This window comes from Dysidea avara, chromosome 8 (assembly GCF_963678975.1).
Source record: "Dysidea avara chromosome 8, odDysAvar1.4, whole genome shotgun sequence".
Classification (NCBI taxonomy): domain Eukaryota; kingdom Metazoa; phylum Porifera; class Demospongiae; order Dictyoceratida; family Dysideidae; genus Dysidea; species Dysidea avara.
The window spans coordinates 15613410-15634792 of NC_089279.1; the positions used below are offsets into that span (position 1 = coordinate 15613410).

The window sequence follows — 21383 nt, forward strand, 5'->3', positions numbered from 1 at the left end:
AAGTTTCGTATGTAGACTCCCCTACCGCACAGGCACTTCTGTACCAAATTTGGTTCTAATCGGATAAAAGATCACGGAGCTACATATGTGTGAAAATCGCATTTTCTTTCTTCCTGTCAATATACTCACAGTGTGGTACGCCGACTTCTTGGGTCACATGACAACACTACCGTGTGTCTTGATCTATCAATAACATCCTGTGTATGGTTATGTCATATTTACCAGATCTAGATAAAGTATATTAAAATTATGGAATAGAGAAGTAATCAACAATTGCACAAGAGTTTGAAACAAGAGAAGCAGCTATCTTGCACACATCTGTACAATTTTAATTTGAAGGTAGGGAAAACCAACTACAGTATTATATGTAATAAGTTGTACAAATTTGTGTTTTTGTCACAAAAATATGTGCCAGGCAACACAGTTATCTAAACTTCTCTCACCCATGCTTAAAATTGAGAACTAACTGGAGCATAAATGGAAAATACTTTAATAGTTTTGATGTTGTGATGTATAGCTCATCGTACTGTATATTAGGGATCATGGAGATTTGGCTAAAAAAATCACCCAAAAACCAGCTTCACAATACCATCCTGGCACCTTGGCAGTATTGATTAGGTATAACCAAGCCCAAAAGTGCCTTCAGTATGATCCTAAAAGTTTCCAATAAATTGTTATGAACTTTTAAAAAAAAAGTTATTTAATGATATTTTCTACTGACTGACTGCCTGATTCCTTCAGGCATGCATAACTCGATAACGGCTAAGGCTATGGGCTTGACTTGTCCACTGTTCGACGTCGCTTCGTCAAGAAATGTGCCTTTTGGCATACCACAGTACGTACAATGCATGCATCATGGACTCCTCCTTTGTGTCCCATTTCTTTTTGCTGACAGCTCAAGGTGTTAATTCGCAGTAGTGCGATGCATGGCTTCCCTGCAGGACATTTGCAAGAGGTAATTGTTCGTATTTTCCGTGGTGACTGGAATGATTGCAGAGGCGGTTTAACACTGTTCTTTGTTAGTAATGCTATGTAATGGGCTGAACATAGCTGAAAGCGAAGCATAATGGCTGCTGCACTTTCAAGGCAGTAATTAATAATTGGGGCACGCAAAACGTTGCATTTTTGTGGCAACTGGATTGATTGCAGAGGCACTTCTTCTACTGTTTTTTTGTTTGTAGCATCATGTAACCGGGCTGAGCATAGCTGAAAGTGAAGCATAATGGCCACTGCACTTTTGAAGCAGTATTTGATAGCTGGGGTGCGCGTTCAGACGAAAACATTAATTCTGGCGTCACCCTTTCTTTTGGTGCAGTATGTGTGGGTTCACCAGTCATAATAATATTACAAAAACAGTAAACAAACAAGTGTAAGAAAACATTAGCAATTTTAAGTTCGATTAGGGATCTCAGGAAAAAAGTAAGGAAACAAGGAAGGTCACCTACACCTGCAGATACTAGAGGTGCACCGATGTCAATATCGGTATCAGTATCGGTACCAATATCGCGATATCGGTATCGGTGAAAAGTCGACTTTTTTGCAGATATGAGCAGATATTACACACAAGTACAATAATTGTTCAAAGTATGCTATAGTTGACTTGATAGCACAATGATTATAGCATGGGGCTCAAGTTATATAGGTTTCATGATGTCCAGGGTTCAAATCTTGATTTAGTCACACTTTTTCTTTCTTGATTTAGTCATAGGGATGGGCGGTATTGCTTTTTCGAAGAACGGTACGGTATCAGGAAAAATATCTCGGTATCACTGAATACCTTGTATATTGTACACTTTTTAAAACCTGGGTAAGCTATAATTTACACTTATACCCACATTGTGCTAGTAGTGAAAGTTATCTTTTAAAGGAACAAATGAAATGACAATTTTACCACAAAGTAAGGTTTGAATATCTCAAAAGGTAAATTATTGTGTTTGTCTTGTCCACAGCATAAACACATGGTTGTATGGGGCTTGACTTCATGTGTAGCCACTACTAAACCACCAAAAGTTTAATTAATACATTAAATTCGGTATTCGGTATTTTTAGAAAGCCACAACGGTATCTGAAAAATACCTTTTTAACTACTAATACCTAAATACCTCCCAACCCTATTTAGTCATACTTTTTTTTTCTTTTTTGCACACCAATTTATCATCACCTTTTCACAATTCTTTGTTTTGCTTCTTTACATAGGTTTTGGTGACCACCTATCAAGCTTTTTGACACATTTGTTAACATTTGTTGTAGTGCCCATACTGAAAACCTTTAATGTTCAGATATTGGTATTGACATCAGAATCGGTAATTAATGTAGCCAATATATCAGTTATCGGTATATTGGAAAATTTCCATATCGGTGCACTTCTAGCAGATATACTAGTAAACATTTAATCTTTAAGGTTTTGGGTATAGACTGAATTAGGGATTAAATGTTCACTAGTACATCTGCAGGTGTAAGCGACCTCCCTACTTTTTTTCTATGATCCCTAATTGAACTTAAAATTCCTAATTTTTTCTTACACTTGTGTTAATTAACATCTACATTGAGATAAAGCTACAGTAATTTGATGTATGACTGTGCAATAATGCAAATATCAAAGTTCAGTTCTATGCAACATAATCATTGTATAAGTTTATCCATCTGTTTCCTAGACTCTTACTAACCTGTTTCTATCAAACATTTCAACATATAATTCAAAAACTTTTAGCCAGCCACACAATTTAAATTAATATGCATATACATATTGCAAACATATATTACTGTATTGATATGTATATTGTATCCTACCATAAGACAGCACTACATCAAACAAAGTGACGTACTGTACAGCTTGTTGATGCCTATTTTGATATCATTCCGATTGTCATAAGCACGCAAGTATTTGCAAACCAGCTGAACACTTCGATCAATGTCATAAAGTCTATAAGGAAAAGTTACCAACTTAAGAATACCATATACTGAATTATTATTTCAAGGGAGATAGAACAGTGGCCAATGTGTAGTAGTGCTAATGTAGATAAACCTGTTGTGTGTGGAGGACTTGCCTTTTTGTATATGCTGCACACTTTCACTGCACATGTACAAATACATAATTATACGGTCTTGCAATTTGGCCTGTCCAATCAACTGACACCTACCACTTTTGTATAATGCATATCCCACAAACATCCAAACTATATGTACTAATCAATATCTTGTTTACGTTATCAACACATTGATTATTTAATAGCTACACGAAATCATGGTGTTGCATTACAGGCTTAATTAAACAAACAAAACTTTGAGGAGAAAAATGTGTATTGAATTTAAGTTAGTACAGGAAACTGGTTTATTTGTCACTATAATTAAGTAACGGAGATTTCATGAAAGCTTATAAGAGGTAATTACTTTTAGCTTCAGCCAATGGCTTAATTAATAGCACGCGACTAATATCCTTTTATAGTGTACAAACTAAAGTACATTTCATCACATTGATTTCTATGCAACATTTATATAAGTGCATATACATACGTACATACATAATAAATCTTTGCAAACCTTGCTTTATCTATTAAAAATGGCTTTCCAATTATATTGAAAACAGGAATCTTTTTCTGAAAGAAATCTAAACAGAATTTTGCATCCTCTTGTAGAAGTGATGGAATCTATGTATACAAAGATGGAAACTGACATATATACACATATCCTGTATGAATGTCCATAAGTCAGGCTATGCCCCTGGTTGTAACTTTAGAATCTAAAAGATGATTCTAAATTTACAACTAGTTGCACAGCCAGACTTTTGATGATACCAGGACATGACTATATAGCTAGGTACTATAGGGAAAGCATACCTTAGTGTGGAAGTATGCCAACCTAGGGGGGGACCTGGACACATGTCCCCACCTCTCCCTCTCCACCACCAGGAAATTTTTGAAAGTAGGCTCACTGAAAGTGAACCTGAGAGTGGTGTTATCACAATAAATGTGACCGTCTCAGCAAAAACCTGACTTGTTCGCACAATTAAAATTATTTTTTTATTCACTCAGCAATATCTGTAGTGTTCAAGGAATGGACCACCAAAGTTTCAGCCTTCTGTGGTGTGTAGTTTTGGAATTATAGCACTAGACAGTACAAAGAGCAAGATAATTGATTTGTACAGCGACTATACTGAAAATAAACTACTGGCACTTACATTTGCAACCATAACATCCGTTTGGACTAGTCTACAACGTTGCAATTTGGCTTAAAATGTTCACTATGGATCGGCACATCAGCGAAGGTATAGTATTAGCCCTGTGGATATTTGCGCATATGGATATGAAGGTGGTTTGGTAGAAGAAACGATGACAATCTTGTTTACGTTTACCACATTGTAAACAAATACACGTGACATGCATACCATTGAAGCTAGAGAAATGAAACAAAGATTTTCAAACTCTCCATGAACAGGCAAATACGATGGTATATAGTTTTAAACAATTTGAGTCTTCAGAGTACTGGCCCGATAAAAAATTGTATAGTTTTTTTGTAGCATGCGTAATTTTACAAATTATTTTTAAATTTTGATTTTCTCAATACACATGCTTGTGCGAACAAGTTTAGTTTTTGCCAAGACAGTCACAAATATTTACTCAACTGCTGTATTAAAGTGACCGCTATTTCGATCTTGATATTAATAGTAAACTTTCTACTATGCAAATACATGACACTCAGGTGATATTAAACATTAGACCCTCTGAAATTCAATGTGAGGCCGATTTTATTAAGATGGCTACTATTACTGAATAATTGTTTGACTGCTGTATTAGGGTGATTGTTCTATTAGAGTATCTTGACATCGATGTTTCATGATATAATTGTTGATCCCCTGGTTCTTGCTACACACCTTGGTTACACAATAGTCTATTAATTAACAATGACTTTATATTTTAAGCACAAGCAGGTAGGTTGTGTTGTCACCATCTGTTCCCTAATTCTAAAAGCTACTCCAATTTCCTAACTACTCTAATAGAACATTCAGGGTAAACAAGTTCTGCTCTGCAAATTATTCAATCTGTCTCCATTAACAGATGTATCTACATAATCAATTGTATGACTTTTTCTGAAATGCCTTCATTTACTGGTGTATCTACTTATACAACTTGATGATAGTCACTGCCATTATGATTATCCTATTCAAGTAACTACACATGTACCTACCTACCAGATTCAATCTCGAAATATAGTATTGGCAAGCTTTGCACACACCAAGGTACAATCAATAACTTTTAAACACTTTGTAACTGACGGTTACCCCCCCCCCAACACACGCACACACACACACACACATTTCAAACTACAGGGTTTAGAAATTTTTAACAAGTAGTTATGCTAATAATAGTGTTGTTCCCTTACAGCACAAATATAAGTACTAAACACAGACGCAGCAATTTACCTCCACAAATATTTTCCAGTGAAGACCACCACGTAGCTGAAAGGCAATTCCAGTTTCTATATCTTCAACATATCCAAATACCAGTAACTTGAAGAAAAACCAGGCCAGTGTGTCCATAAGAGTATTATACTTTGTTTCCTCTTCAGGTGTTGCACATGTAGTACCCTGATATTATACAAAAAGAATGACGGCACTGTTCAATGTTGCTGACTATGTATATTATGCTGGCAGTATTAGCATCTGTACATATTATCTAATCCAAAACAGCCAAGCTGTAAAAAAAGAGTGCGGCCCTGAGAAAGGCTATGGTGAAAAAATATATGAATTCCAAGATGGCGGCCAAGAAATGGCTGTGGTAAAAATTTTAATAACGACAATTCAGGTGAATTTTGTGCCAAGACTAAGCAGCACTAAATTCACCTGAATTGTTGTTATTAAATTTTTTACCATTAACCTACCATCACAGCCATTTCTTGGCCGCCACCTTGGATTTCACATCTTTTTTCACCATAGCTTTTCTCAGGGCCATACTCTCTTTTTTTATAGCTTGGCTGTTTTAGATTAGATTTCACTTGTTTTTGTTTTTGTTTTTGTATACCCCAAAGCCGGCCTATGGCCGGCTTTAGGGCTTTTTAACCTATCATTTTTTTCTTTACCACAGCAAGAAGAAAAGATGAAGCAGGGTGATTTCTTTGTAGCTGAACTCTCTACAAGGTGATCCTTCTAGCTGATCTCTCTACCAGTTGACTTGTTTGTAGCTGAACTCTCTACAAGGTAACTTCTTCTAGCTGATCTTTCTACAGGGCGATTTGTTTGTAGCTGAATTCTCTACAGGGCAATTTGTTTGCAGCTGACCTCTCTACACGGTAGTTTCTTTGTAGCTGAACTCTCTACAATGTAATTCTTCTAGCTGAACTCTCTACAGGGTGACTTCTTTCTAGCTGAACTCTTTACAGGTGATTTGTTTGTAGCTGAATTCTTGCATGGTGGTTTCTTTGTAGCTGAACTGTCTACAAGGTGACTTCTTCTAGCTGATCTCTCTACAGGATGACTTATTTCTAACTGAACTCTCTACAGGGTGATCTGTTCATAGCGGAACTTTCTACTGGGGGATTTGTTTGCAGCTGAACTCTCTACACGATTGTTTCTTTGTAACTGAACTCTCTACAAGGTAACTTCTTCTAGCTGATCTCTCTACAGGGCAATTTGTTTGTAGCTGAATTCTCTACAGGGTGATTTGTTTGCAGCTGAACTCTCTATTAGGTACCTTCTTCTAGCTGATCTGACTACAGGGTGACTTGTTTGTAGCTGAACTCCCTACAGAATAAATTGCAATGTAATATAATTCTATAATGGAGTAAATTATAAACGTAGCTGAATGCTCTATTATGGTGACTGTTCTATTAGAGTATCTCGATCTCGCATATGCTACACGTAGTTGGCTTTGAAATCATAACTCAGTGGTTTGTAATCCGATTCTTCTGTACTACTGCAAGGACTTTCTATGATAATTATTCCACCTTCACACCGATTTTCAGCTCACTGCTCTAAGCGGTTTGCCTGGTAGGCGTGAAAACTAATAGTTTTTTTAATTCATAAAAATCAATCACATAATTTTGACACAGGTTGGGTTTTGTGTCATATCGCGATGGCCTTTAACTGGATTCCTTTCAAACCACAAAAAGGCACTCCTACGATAGTTACTCCATCTACATAGCAATTTTCAGCTCATTCCTTCAAGCGGTTTACCCTGTGGGCATGACAGACCTTCGACCTACTTTTACACAAATAATCAGCTATAACTACGTGAATGTTCATCGGATTCCTTCCAAACTATTTCAGCCCGATTGGAACATGCATTTGTGTTTTATGGCGGATTTTGCAAAGTGTGTGAAAAGAAGAAGAAAAAAAACAAAGAAAAAAACCAAAACTTTGGCCACTCGTATCTCGGAAATGGCTGAAGCGATTTTCTTCAAATTTGGAATGTGGACTCCCCTACCTAGCCGGCACTTCTGTAGCAACTTTGGTTTCAATCGGGCAAGGAATCACGGAGCTACAAAGGTGTGAAAATCACATTTACTTTCTTCCTGTAAATATACTCACGGTGTGGCACGCTGTCTTCTTGGGCCACACGACACACTACCGTGTGTCTTGATATTAGTATTCATATCTGAACCAAAAGTCAAAAGATATCCATTTAATTCTAAAAAAGGATGAATGTCTTTAGGCATGCCTCAAATATGCCAGCATAATAAAAAGCAAAATAAGCTGGAGTGCTATGCCAACATTATACTAGGTGGATATTTCAAATTATGGAGCTTAATTGCATGAAAATAGATTGACACTCCCTAATAGAGCAGTCAGTGGAAACTGCTAACTGTAATAGAGCACTCAAATGCATTGTACATAGCTCCTTAGATCAATACTCTCTAATAGAACAGTCACTTTGTAGTGAAATACTATAATAGAGCATTTACTGATTAAAACATTTCAAGGTAATTGTAGAAAATGTCACCAACCAAAGACCATAATACAAGCATAATGGGAACACTGAAGATCATAATAGGTGAAAATTTAGGAAAATTTCTGAAAGCATTTTGGGCAAAATTTTGAGGATATTTGACTCAGGCATAAATATAAATGTCTTACTTAAATGATAACTTACTTCCACTGGTGGAATAACAGTGAAGTTAAAATATATAGCACAGTTGTGATCAGGTGGAAGCATCCTTAGTTTATAAATAGTATTTAGCACACTAAATGCTTCATTCACTGCAACAATTTGGTAGTGATCAAGAGGACGCAACTGTTTCTTAATGTAATGTGATTTCCCATCACCTAGGAAACATACATAGTACAAGTCTTATGCATGTAAAAATTATACTGGTTATAGAGCAGATAGCATCTGCAATGACAACATAAGATTAAAATGGATGTGATAGTGTGGGGCATCACTATTTTTAGTGCTGCAAAAAAATAATCTGCGTACTTATCAATTTTACCTCGTTCACTTTTTTGTTATCCTGTATGCAGTGCTCTCTTTCTTTATCATTGATGTATTCTGCCACCTTGACCCTCCGTGGGAACAGATCTAGTTAAGTTTACAGACTACAAAGTATATAGGGGGTACCCATTATGTACTGTAACTTAGTAGACTGATATATGTACCTCTAAAATATCTCTTTCAAGCGTGTAGTTATTGTTGCTAAAGTTATCTACAAGCTATACTGGTTAATGCTGAAGTTTTGCAAAATAAATTTTCATTGGAATTCAATATCTAATTTGAATATCTCATAAATGGCTGGCCTCATCTTCTGTGAAATGGAGTTATCCAAGGATTGTTTATTCCACAAAAATCCAAAAAAATTAATGAATGACCAGGGTGTTACACTCCCTCATGGACTATTGTGGGTAAGGTTGATTATGCAGGTTACTGTGATGTGTTGCTGTTTTTGTATGCCTCAAATCTGTGGCCTTGTACATGTATGTGCATGCGCACTTTCCAAGCCTCTGAAAACTAGACTTGAGATAATTGCTTCAGCTGTCAACAGGTTGGTGATGTTTACTGTGTTATTATAAACAGTACTAGACTGTATGTAAGTTGTGAATTTTTCATGTGGTTTCACTCAGTCTGATTTTGGGACTCCAGAAAACACGGAATATGGAATAACAGAACAGCGGAATAACGGAATTGGCAAAAATTACATTCTTACATTTTACTACTATATATACAGTCTATAGCATTTATGCAATACTCACCTTGTAACAATTCCACAGAGAATCCACTAAGGCGATCCTCAGCACGATCTTTAAATAGAACGAGCACAAAACTAACCACTCTAGAATTATCTAACTAAGCTAAAATACTTTCTAATACACTTTACTACAAAATCGCTACAACACTATAAATTCTTTCTGCTACAGCTGCTTATACCAGCTTTTAAAAACGAGTAACTGCCCAAATTTATTAGAATCAAGCTGCACAAAGTGATGTCAGCTAAATACAGCACTTAACCTTTTGAATTTCCTGTTTGGCGATGGATAACTAACAAGTTAGCCAAAGTAGATTATTTCAGAGAAGATTTCTTAGGATGGAATGTTGTCACTAATAAATTCGGGCAGTTACTCGTGTGTGATGGCTGGTATAAGCAGCTATAGCAGAAAGAACTTATAGTGTTGTAGCGATTTTGTAGTAAAGTATATTAGAAAGTATTTAGATTTTTCTAGAGTGGTTAGTTTTGTGCTAGTTCTATTTAAAGATCGTCCTGAGCATTGCCTTAGTGATTCTCTGTGGAATTGCTACGAGGTGAGTATTGTATAAATGCTATAGACTATATATATATATAGTAGAAAAATGTTAAGAATGTAATTTTCGCTTATTCTGTTATTCCACTGTTCCGTTATTCCGTATTCCGTGTTTTCTGCAGTCTCTCTGATTTTTGCACTTTAACATTACATAATGGCCTTGTGGTTTCTGTGTGTAAACAAAAGCATCAGTTATCCTTGTTCCCATTCCCTTAAGGGCAAGACCACTACAAGATAAGTGCAGGGGCTACTAAAACATTCAACAGAAGGTACAGAGTGCTTAGAAAGTGATGCTACAGGATTTCGTAATTGAAACTGCCATATGGTGGTTGTGGCGGCGAATGAGTTTTAATTCAAAAAAAAATCACAACTGATGCACAATGCAAATAGTGATGCAGTTGTATGCTACAGTATGTGCCCACACTATAGCATCCATGTATAAATTTATGACATCATTGTAGATAGGATCCTTATAGACATCTATATATATGAACAACATACCAGCACATCCATAAACTAATTCCAGAGTAAAGTTAGTACTTGTATTGTAAACAAGTTTCTCACAGATAGATTTTGCTTTTGGCCACTCATAGTTTGGACCATTTTCCTACAAAATACATTCAAAACTGTCATTATAAGATACAAGCATAAACACTATTTACATACCTTGTATTCCTTCACTACTACCCATGGCATCTCATGTAGCACTGAATCATTTGTCTCAATATAGTTTAAGTGAGCAAAAGACTCCAATTCTTTTACTCCATGCGAATGATGATGTAAAATGACCTAAAGAATAAGGTATGACTCAGATTAATGTGATAACTGAGCTAGAAGCAACTAATAATAGAAAAATCACAGATTACAAAGTAATACTAAATATTATTGGCAGTACTAGCAAGCAAATAACATTATACTCGGCATATGTATATGTAAGTTTTCTAGAATATTCAACTTATTGGTTCAACAAAATAATAAAGATAAGCTGGTTTATTGTGCCACATACTGTAGTATCATACTCAAATAACAGATTAATTAATTAACAACCTAAAAGTTAAATTAATATGTGGCCCAGTTTGGGAAAACCGGTCTTATCGCCTATTTAGAAATGCTTATTCAGTGCGTTGTAATGGCTGAAGTATGTATACAAAATTTTCATGTTTTATACCAATTCCTTATCTTCCAGAGCATCCCATCTACAAATAGCCAGCGGCTAAGTCGCCCACCCCCATTTTAGATAGTTTTTAAACTGAGGTTGACTGTATCAGGCGAGCTATGAGGTGAGAGGCAGGGGCCTGGAGGAGGGTCAGAGGTTGTTTAAAAATCTTACAGATGAAGGCGTAAAGATGAATTTGGCCAAGTTATGGGTCATTCAAGTCTTAAAACTAGCTAAAATATACAGCACAGGTTTTTATTCAACACCACAGTGCTGTATAGCCACAAACAGCCAACCAGCTTCGTTAGGGATCCAGACTGCTCGTACAAATCACCACTGTGCTTGGGAAATGCAGCCAGCAATAGAAGACCACTCAAGTCTAGCTTATTTTGGCAATGAAATTTGATAGTTTATTCATGTAGTTTTGTGCTATTGGTGAAAAATCAAATCTGCCGACATGGGCAATAAGACCAGTTTTCGCAGATCCAGTCACATATGGTGGTCAGTCAGTCAGTCAGTCAGTCAGTCAGTCAGTCAGTCAGTCAGTCAGTCAGTCAGTCAGTCAGTCAGTCAGTCAGTCAGTCAGTCAGTCAGTCAGTCATAAAAAATCCACTATTTTAAAATAAAATGTGTACCAATTCTACACACACACATACATACATACATACATACATACATACATACATACATACATACATACATACATACATACATACATACATACATACATATGTACATGCATACATACAGTGAAACCTGTTAATCAGGACACTTGAAAATGAGGACACCTGATATTGGTCCCAAAATATCCATTAGCATGTAAACTGACTTGCAAAATCAGGACACCTTGATAATCGGGACATTTTTGGTCAGTCCCAAGGTGTCCTTAATATACAGGTTTCACTGTACATACATACATACATACATACATACATACTAGGGATGCAACAATACGGGTAAATAACATATTGCGTATTGCCTTAAAAATATTGCAATATATTGCTGTATTGCAATATTTGGAATTGGTCCTTTGGTGATGTTGAAGTGCTACACTTGTGTAAATAACTCATGGGTTTAAGCTTCATAAGATACAGTAGATAGCATTAGTGTCATGTGGTGTACACCCACCAGTCAAGCTGCTTATAATGGCAACAGTTATTAAATAGGTATTACAGTACAAGTAGGCAGAACTACAACTAACAGTTTGTTTAGGATATGTGGCTTCTAAAACATCAACAATTACATTCTGGCGGCTTTGATGCCCGCCCTCCAGGAGGGTGGCAGCTGAATAGGCTGATTATCCACAAGCCACAGTCCATTACAACCATGCAATATTACGCAATATATTGTAACACTGCAATATGCAATATATCGATATGTTTATTGTATTGTATTGTGATAGAAAATATTGCAATATATCGATATATTGTTGCACCCCTAATACATACATACATACATACATACATACATACATACATACATACATACATACATACATACATACATACATACATACATACATACATACATACATACATACATACATACATACATACATACATACATACATACATACATACATACATACATACATACATACATACATACATACATACATACATACATACATATGGTCACAAATAATTAGCAGGTTTATGGCAATATCGCATACTTACTTCCTGTAGTCTATCAGGAAGCTTGTTCACTTCTAAAATTGTAAATGTATGATGCCTTAAAAAAAAAAGATGTACAGTAATATAAATATCTATAGATGCATATTTATGTATATGTTTTAATTATTTTTTAGTCTGCTTAACTTTCTTATTATAAAAGTAGCTACATGACAGATGTACACAAACATGTGATTACACTGTTGTAACTGGCTGAGCAAAAACCCCACTATGTATATTGTAATTTTTTGAACTTTTGTAGCTTCTTTGTTGTCTGAAGGAAAAGTCAATGAACTGTTGAAGTTTCAGCCTTATCTAGTGAATACTCTTGGAGTTACGTATAGCAGTTGACAGCAGGAGAGCAAAAAAATCAATTTGTATAGAGACTACATGTATGTGGAAAATAAATTACAGGTGCTCATTTGACCCTTGAGCCAACATACGTAGTCCAATAAACTGGATGTACTTTGTATCAAGCATATAACTTTCGAAGCATACATCCTATGGACACAATTTACGCCATTCTACTTGTGATGTAAGTTTGTAAAGGTTTGCATGTTTCCTAACCCCGAACGTTACTGATATGGCTAGTTTTGGTATCACTGGTTAGCAAACCATACATAGGTATGTATCATTTTAATCCTTGTTATAAAATGATCTGTAACTTGATACTGAGTGTTCCTATCACTAGAGGTGTGCAATTACCTAGATATATCTGATTATTGAGATATTGTAAGACTTATAGAAATAAAGATGATAAGTTCATTCATCTAGATAATAGTAAACTTCCCTAAATTACTTATATACCAAAGAATATCTGATCTCCAACTCTCCCACCACGTGGGTGCAGTACTAAACTAACATTTTCCACTTCTTCATACTCTTTAAATTGTAATTTGTTCACTTTACTGGTTATATTATTATATTTTTTTCAATTATCTAGATATGTTAGATAACTGAGGTAAGTTCAAAAGGAAATATCGAGATATGTCATTGCACACCTCTAGTATGTATCCTCAACCAGTATTCTTTATTTGTGATGTACAGGACTCAGATTAGAGCACAACGTACATGTACAGATACATCAAACATATAGATGAATTTACACTCACTTGAACTTAGATGCTCTGTGTAGAAACAGTTTCAAGTCATCTTCAGTAGAGTCTTCACTACAATGGAACACTTCATAGGATTCTGGTACTCCGTTGTAGATTTCAATCAGTAGACGAAGTAATTGTCCATTGTCATAATTAGGAACAAAGTGGACTACCTCCTGAAACTAACATACACAATGCAATGTAAATTGTCTTAAAAAGATTTTCACATGCTATTAAAACCTGAAGCATCAGTATACAAACGTACATATATATGAAAAAAATTACTGAATTATCCTCTCATGAAAAGTATACAACTTTCAAAAACACCAAGTTTTTACATGGTGGTGCCAAAATACATCTCATTCTACCACATACAATTATTAGTAACAATATCCATGCACATTTATTATACTTACTGGCAATAGCTTTTTCCCCTCGACTAATTTACTGGGCTGAGATCTGCTGTATAAGAAGTATTTCTTTACAGATTTGTCATTGCAGAGGCATTGCAGGTACTTCCCCACATATTCCACTGGTACTTCATTTAACTGTTTGCCATCATTAGTGACAGTACCGTCTCTAGAAGACTATACAAAATAATTATACATGATATGTATATGTATACATAGTAAATAATATGAGTATAGATAGGTTTAATGAATATGGTGAACTGAAGGAAATTGCCAAGCATTAATTGCATTGCCCACTTATTTGTCTAGGTTTAATCTTGCCACACTTAACTTGGTTGTTTAAAGGCATATGTACAAAATTTAACAGTAATGGTGTACTTAAGTACCCGCATATGTACATATACCACGTAGCAAAAGTACAGCCACAGATAATGTAAGCGTTCCTCATGGATTGGAAACGTCTGTTAATTATTTACCTATCCTATGTAGTTACAGTGCACCAGTACAATCAGAAATTAGTTGAAATGTACTGAGTGGCTGGTTGGCTTTCTTTCACTTATTTGAAGGCCAGTTTGAAGGCATGGGCATTCCTTTTACATTGTTTGTCGTGTTATGTTGCGTACTGAACAAGAACACAGCATGTCTGTGGACATTGGGAGAAATATTGTTTGCAACTGGTGACAATGGCAGGTACAATATATATGCATCAGCTAATATTTCAGCAGCAGTACTATTAGCCAACTTCTCGTCACCACATTTACACAACGAAAGAAATGTGTGATACATCATACAGTACGGTAGTACTGTATATTAGGAATCATGGAGATTTGGGTTTTCCTAACTACAAAATTCACCCAAAATCAGCTTCACAACTCCATCTTGGCACCTTGGCAGTATTGGTTAGGTATAACCAAGTCCAAAAGTATCTTCAGTACGATCCTACAGGCTTCCAATAAATTGTTACGAAATTTTAAAACAAATTTATTCAATGGAATTTCCTATTGACTAACTGTCTCCCTACCTGCCTGATGCCTTCAGGCAAGTGTAGGCTATGGGCTGGATTTTTTCACTGTTCGACGTCACTTCATCCCGAAACGTGCCTTTTGGCATACCGCAATATGTACAATGCACGCATCATTGACTTACCTTTGTCCTCCTTTGTGTCCTATTTCTTTTTTGCTGACAGCCAAAGGTGTCGATTCGCAGTAGCGCAATGCATGGCTTCCTTACAGTACGTTTGTAAACAGGAATCGTCCGTATTTTCCATGGTGACCAGACTGATTGCAGAGATGATTCTAACACAGTTCTCGTTTGTAATGCTGTGCAACAAGCTGAACATAGCTGAAAGCGAAGCGTAATGGCCACTGCACTTCCGAGGCAGTAATTGATAGTTGGAGGCACGTGAATCATCATATTTTCGTGGTGACTGGATTGTTGCAGAGGCACTTCTTATACTGTTTTTCGTCTGTAGCACTGTGTAATGGGCTGAACATAGTTGAAAGCAAAGTGTAATGGCCACTGCACTTTTGAAGCAGTTTTTGATAGCTGGAGTGTGCGTTCAGATGAAAACATTAATTCTGGTGCCATCCTTTCCTTTGATGCGGTATGCATGGGTTCACCAGTCATAATAATGTTACAAAAAAGCGAACAAACAAGTTTAAGGAAAAATTAGAAATTTTAAGTTCAATTAGGTATCATAGAAAAAAAGTAGCGAAACAAGGGAGGTCACCTACACCTGCAGATATACAATTGAACATTTAATCCCTAATTCAGTCTTGGTCTTGGGTATAGACTGGATTAGGGGTAAAATGTTTGCTAGTATATCTTCAAGTGTAGGCGACCTCCCTTGTTTCCCTACTTTTTTCAAGGATCCCTAATCAAACTTAAAATTACTAAACTTGTTGAAATAGATTTTGTACCACAGTACCATTCAGCTTGAGCTAAACAATTGCACGAAGTAGTGCCTGTTTTCTGACGTTTTCATCGAAACAGTGGAAATACACAGCAAAAAAGTGAATATCTAATTAGCCCATTACACTCTAGCTACCTGCTACAAGTAGTGTAACCAGCAGCAAAGATACAATGCTACGTTTTCTGTTTCTTCAGGAAATTTACACAACCGTTCTGAAACACCACATTTCACCTTTAAACCTGAATTTTCTTACGCAGTTGTTTACTACTCACCAGTGTTCCTACCCAGTTCAGCCTCCAATTAGTGTAGATGGTTACTAACCCAGCTATAAAGAACAAACACTAATTTGCTGGTTACAAGAACAACAAAATCTTCCACATGTAGAGTTTATGCACACCAAAACTAGAATGGCCCATGGCGTCACTATGTAAATAATATGGGCATTTCCAATCTATGTGTCGTATATTATCTCTAATAGCACTAGTGAGGATCCACACAAAAAGGGGACCCTAAATTGAGCATCTTAAAGCATTGATCAGAATCCACTTCACATTACCTTTACAGTTCCTTGACAGTACTAGTTGGGTACAACCAATCCCAAACATTCCTTCTATGTGTGATGATTATCGCACTAATTTATTTGGTGCCATTTCTTGATATCTTGTGATTGAAATGTTCATGTGCATTCTAATTATCTACTGCTATCATCTTGCCTGAAGCTATTCACACATTGGTGGCAAAATTAGCAATGGCAGATCTAGATGTGGTTTCGACAGAAACCCCTTTTTAAATTTAGCTCAGTGGCAGTCTAACTAGTTTCATTATTTTTGTACTGACAATTTGTCACAGCACACAACTACATATATACCACTGTATTTCAATAGCATGCATGCAATTGCACTTAACTAACATCATTTATCCCTAAGCAACACTGTACTATGGCCACTATATTAAAAACAATCGACATAAAGCAGTCAAGTAACTACTCTAACAGAGCAATCAAAGATACGGCTTAGTCATAACTTCCCCCCTACAGTTACAATATAAGGGAAAACTATTGCTCGGACAGAATGGCCAATCAAAAGTAAATTTGATTGACCATTTCTGAAATTGCATGGCCATAAGATATAGGTGTACCATCCTGGTGTGTGAAGCACACCCCACAGTGTGAATCACAAGCCTTCTAGGGCCCCCCCAGGAAATTTTGAAAAGGGATCACTCTGAGATTGAATCTGAGACCACCTTCAGCTTCTTATCAGTGAATTTTATGCACATGCATTTTACAGAGAATCAATTGTGTTTATTAGTAATGCATGTACAGTATTTGTATTGCTGCATACATATTTTACAAACAAAAAACTATGAATCAATGTATTGTACAGCCAGTTTGTAGACTTAGCTGGGCTAAACGCTTTGTTACGAGTGGTGTTGAGTCAGCACAGATTGAATTATAACTATCCAACTAGCTAATGCTAAAGTTTCTCTTGTGAATAGCAATAAATCAAAACTTGACTCTTGAACTTGCCATGTACAGACACTTTTATCACCTGACTTTCATTCCACTCTCTCTAGCATTATGGATTGACAATAGATGATAACAACGTGTCACTTCTATCACTCTAATTATTGTCGTGCCCCGCAATGGGGCACACCTCTCTTATAATATTAATAATACATCATCACACATACCCCCATAAAGAAAGACGCATACAGAATAAGAACCCTATAACAAAAAAACAATAACTAAATTACAAGAAATTATCAGTTTAAGTCCAAAGTACAGTGTATAAGTGTTCATTTCCTAGAGAGAGCATCTGCCAAAACATTCTCTTTACCAGGAATATGTTTAATACAAAGATCATATGACTGCAGTGCCAAATTCCATCTCAGAAGACGTTGATTCTTGTCCTTCATTTTATTTAGAAACACCAAAGGATTATGATCAGTGTACACCTGTACTGGGAATTGGGCAGGGGTGAGGTAAAAATCAAATTGTTGTAATGCCATCACTAGAGCTAAACTCACCTTCTCGTTAGTCGAATAATTCCTCTGACTACATTGAACTTAAAAGAGAAATATCCAATAGGGTGGTCTATTCCCTTTCTACCTGCCTGAAGTAGTACAGCGCCTGTGCCAAAAGCACTAGTATCAATATGGAGTGTAAAGGGTTTCCCAAAATCAGACATCATGAGGACAGGCGCTGACATTAGTAGAGTCTTAACTCTGTCAACAGCTCTCTGGCCCGTATCACTCCACACAAAGGCTGTATTCTTCCTCAGAAGATTTCTAAGTGGCTCACACAATGTAGCAAAGTCTCTACAGAACTTTCGACAATAACCTGCCATTCCTAAAACCTCATTACTTCCCTCTTAGTAGTTGGGGCAGGATAGTTGATTATTGCATCCACCTTAGCAGTAACTGGTCTCACAAGGGCATTGGTTTTCCTAGTAGCATTCTTCATATCACGTGCCCTACATTCCGCCATGACATGACCATGTTTCTTGAAACAGGTTCTCCTGTAAACTCACAAGAACTATCAAAATGACCTCTGCTCTGACCATGATTTCTGCTTCTAGTGATGGGTGGTGAGAGTCTGCCTGTCTTGGTACTTTTACGACCTGAACTAAGTCCAGACTGTTCATACTTGGTTGGAAATGCGGTCTTGTGAGTCAAAGAGTAGTCGTCTGCTAGTACAGCAGCTTGATGTAGGCCATCTGCCTTCTGTTCATCTAGGTACATCTTGACATCACTCTGAAGACACTTCTTAAACTCTTCTACAAGGAGCAACTGCCTGAGTTTGTGGTAGTAGTTGTCTACTTGTTTAGCCGTGCACCAGCGGTCAAACAGAACCTCCTCCTCTCTAGCGAACGCAACATAAGTCTGACCATCTTGCTTCCTGGAGTCTCTGAACCTCTGTCGGTAGAGTTCAGGTACTAGCTCATAGGCTTTAAGGATAGCCTTCCTTACTTCGTCATATTGGGCACTCTTCTCCACAGATAGAGCTGAATAAATCTCTCGAGCCTTTCCCACCAACACGCTCTGTAGTAATCAAGTCCAAAGCTCCCGTGGCCAGTAGCTATCTTCTCAAAGTGGATAAAGTACTTATCAACTTCATTCTCCTGAAAGGGAGGGACTAGTCTAATATGCTTACTGACGTAAAAGCCTGTAGACTTCACTGTGGGTGTGGGTGCAGCAGTTGGGCGGGCCTCTAATTCTCTGAGTTTTAATTGCATAGCAATTTCCTTTTCCTTGATATCAAGCTCTTTCAGCTTCAGCTGAGTCTCTCTCTCCCGTTCCCATTCTTGGAACTCAAGACATTTTAATTCTAATAACTGCTGACCTTTCATAGTGTCTGACGAGTCAGTTTCGGTGATCAGTTCTTCCTCCACTAAGTAATCGAGCACTACCTTCTTAATTGCTGCTTTTGTAGTGTTCTCGGGAACGTCCAATCCATAATGACTTGTAACTTCGGTAAGTTCTCTCTTCTTCAATATGTTAAGAGCGTCCATTGTCGGTTCCGTGCAGAAATTATCCATTTCTTTTGACAACAACACTGCGACACAAGGGAGATCAACGCAAGTAACGAATCCTACCAAAATAAAAAAGAAGAGCAACTGAGAAGTCATACAACACAAGCTGTTCACCTTTAAAGGTGCCTATTCACACCCGGCACCAAGGAATAAGAGTGATGGGTTACAACAAAATAGCGATCTGCTACAAGAATCCTTCTGTGGATTCATAATCACGGCACATAGGCCAACAAACACAGGTGAAACAGCTTAGACTTTATCTTCTTTAGTTGTTAATGAGTATCTGGTAGCTCCCAGACAAGCCCCCAAATTTGTTACGGATCGACAATAGGTGATAACAACATGTCACTTCTATCACTCTAATTATTGCTGTACCCCGCAATGGGGCGCACCTCTCTTATAATATTAATAATACACCATCACACTAGCCAGTGCATTCTCTACACATTCTAACCACGAAATGGCCATCTTGTACTTAATATCGTACCTCCACTTCACAAACATTACTTTCTTTTCTTCTCCTGGAAAGCGCTACTCGTGTAGTCAGTGTAGTGATCACTTCTTCACAACATTGACTGTAACCCACAATCGATAATTGGGGTAAACACAAGGTGCAGTGCTCTAGCTTATGCATGCGCATCAAGTTGATGCTTCGACTGGATCAAGATTTCACGCAGCGATTAAATAGCTTCTGTAAGGAAAGGTAACGATACGACAATAATAATAACGATAAGAATACATGTTATAAAGACTAATAATAAAGAATTACAGCTATGAAAAATTTGATCGGCACAAATGGCCGACCAACAGCTACATTGATTGGTCAACAGCATCACTTGGTCGGAAAATGGCCGATGGCTGACTGTTATATTGTACTCTGAGTTAGCTATAGTATTTACAGCTTAAAGCATTGGATGTATTACAACTGTTATCTAATAGTAGCCTAAAATCTGATCTCAGAGCTTCTAAAATCTCTGGAGAAATGTCCTCAGTGCCTTATGTTTCAGCTATGCTAACTTCAGAAACCCCCTTTTAAAAATTCTAGATCTTACTGGCAGGACGGAGACTGGTATTGATTAGAAGCACTTCATGATTAAGGTGCAAAACCCTAGCTAGCTCAAGCATTACAAAGTTTGTGTGGGATAGAATGAGCAGAAAAACTTGTACCTTCTGCCCATACTTTTACAGGACCTAGTCTGGGCCACCTATGGGGAATGAGCAGATACATAAATATTTAAAAGCATTGCTTTATTAAGTCTATTCTTTACACATTATTAGTGAAACGTATAGTAAGTAGAGGTGTACCGATATAAGAAAACTAAACTGATCTGATACCGATCCAATATGGATTGAAACCAATATGATACCGATCCGATATACTGATATAACTAAGTGTAGCTATTTATATTTGAGGAATCACATATGTCATTTTTATTTTAACTACTGAAGACAGTCTTAAGATTATTGGCTATGCTTGGTTACCCATGGTGGTGTGGCCTCTATTGACAGCTCAGACTATAACATGCCCCTGCCAAGATTAGTCCGGATTACTCTGCATTTTAATGGCTTGTAGAGATGGCTGGTTGTTTTATGCTGTGCTCTTGGCTCATTTTTTTGCTGTTTCCCCAGGCCCACCACTATAAGTGTTTGTTCTATGATTGGTAAGCTTTGTGACAACAAAACAGTAATTATCCATGCACTTAGATGGCTTCGCGTAGTGAACTGCATTTAGACAAGGAAGATAACTACTGTTTCCCACCCTTGTTAGCTAAATAATAGGGTTTATAATGTGGCTTGATCATTGGACAGTTATCCTCAAGAAAATCCAGTTGTATATCAGTGTATTGTATTGGTTTTTAGCAGTAATATCGGCTCCAATCAATG

The 21383-nt window shown here is 36.9% G+C and overlaps 1 protein-coding gene across 1 annotated transcript in view; it reads right to left on the reverse strand.

Annotated features, from left to right (window-relative positions):
* LOC136264088 (uncharacterized) overlaps positions 1–21383 on the reverse strand; it is a 238778-nt gene that overhangs the window by 145446 nt on the left and 71949 nt on the right. The window contains exons 7-15 of the mRNA XM_066058779.1: positions 14064–14234; positions 13663–13829; positions 12557–12611; positions 10391–10513; positions 10226–10331; positions 8085–8257; positions 5420–5584; positions 3541–3647; positions 2826–2923 (exon numbers count right to left, since the gene is read on the reverse strand). Of these exons, the coding sequence (XP_065914851.1) occupies positions 2826–2923; positions 3541–3647; positions 5420–5584; positions 8085–8257; positions 10226–10331; positions 10391–10513; positions 12557–12611; positions 13663–13829; positions 14064–14234 (1165 nt within the window). The remainder of the gene's footprint in view (positions 1–2825; positions 2924–3540; positions 3648–5419; positions 5585–8084; positions 8258–10225; positions 10332–10390; positions 10514–12556; positions 12612–13662; positions 13830–14063; positions 14235–21383) is intronic.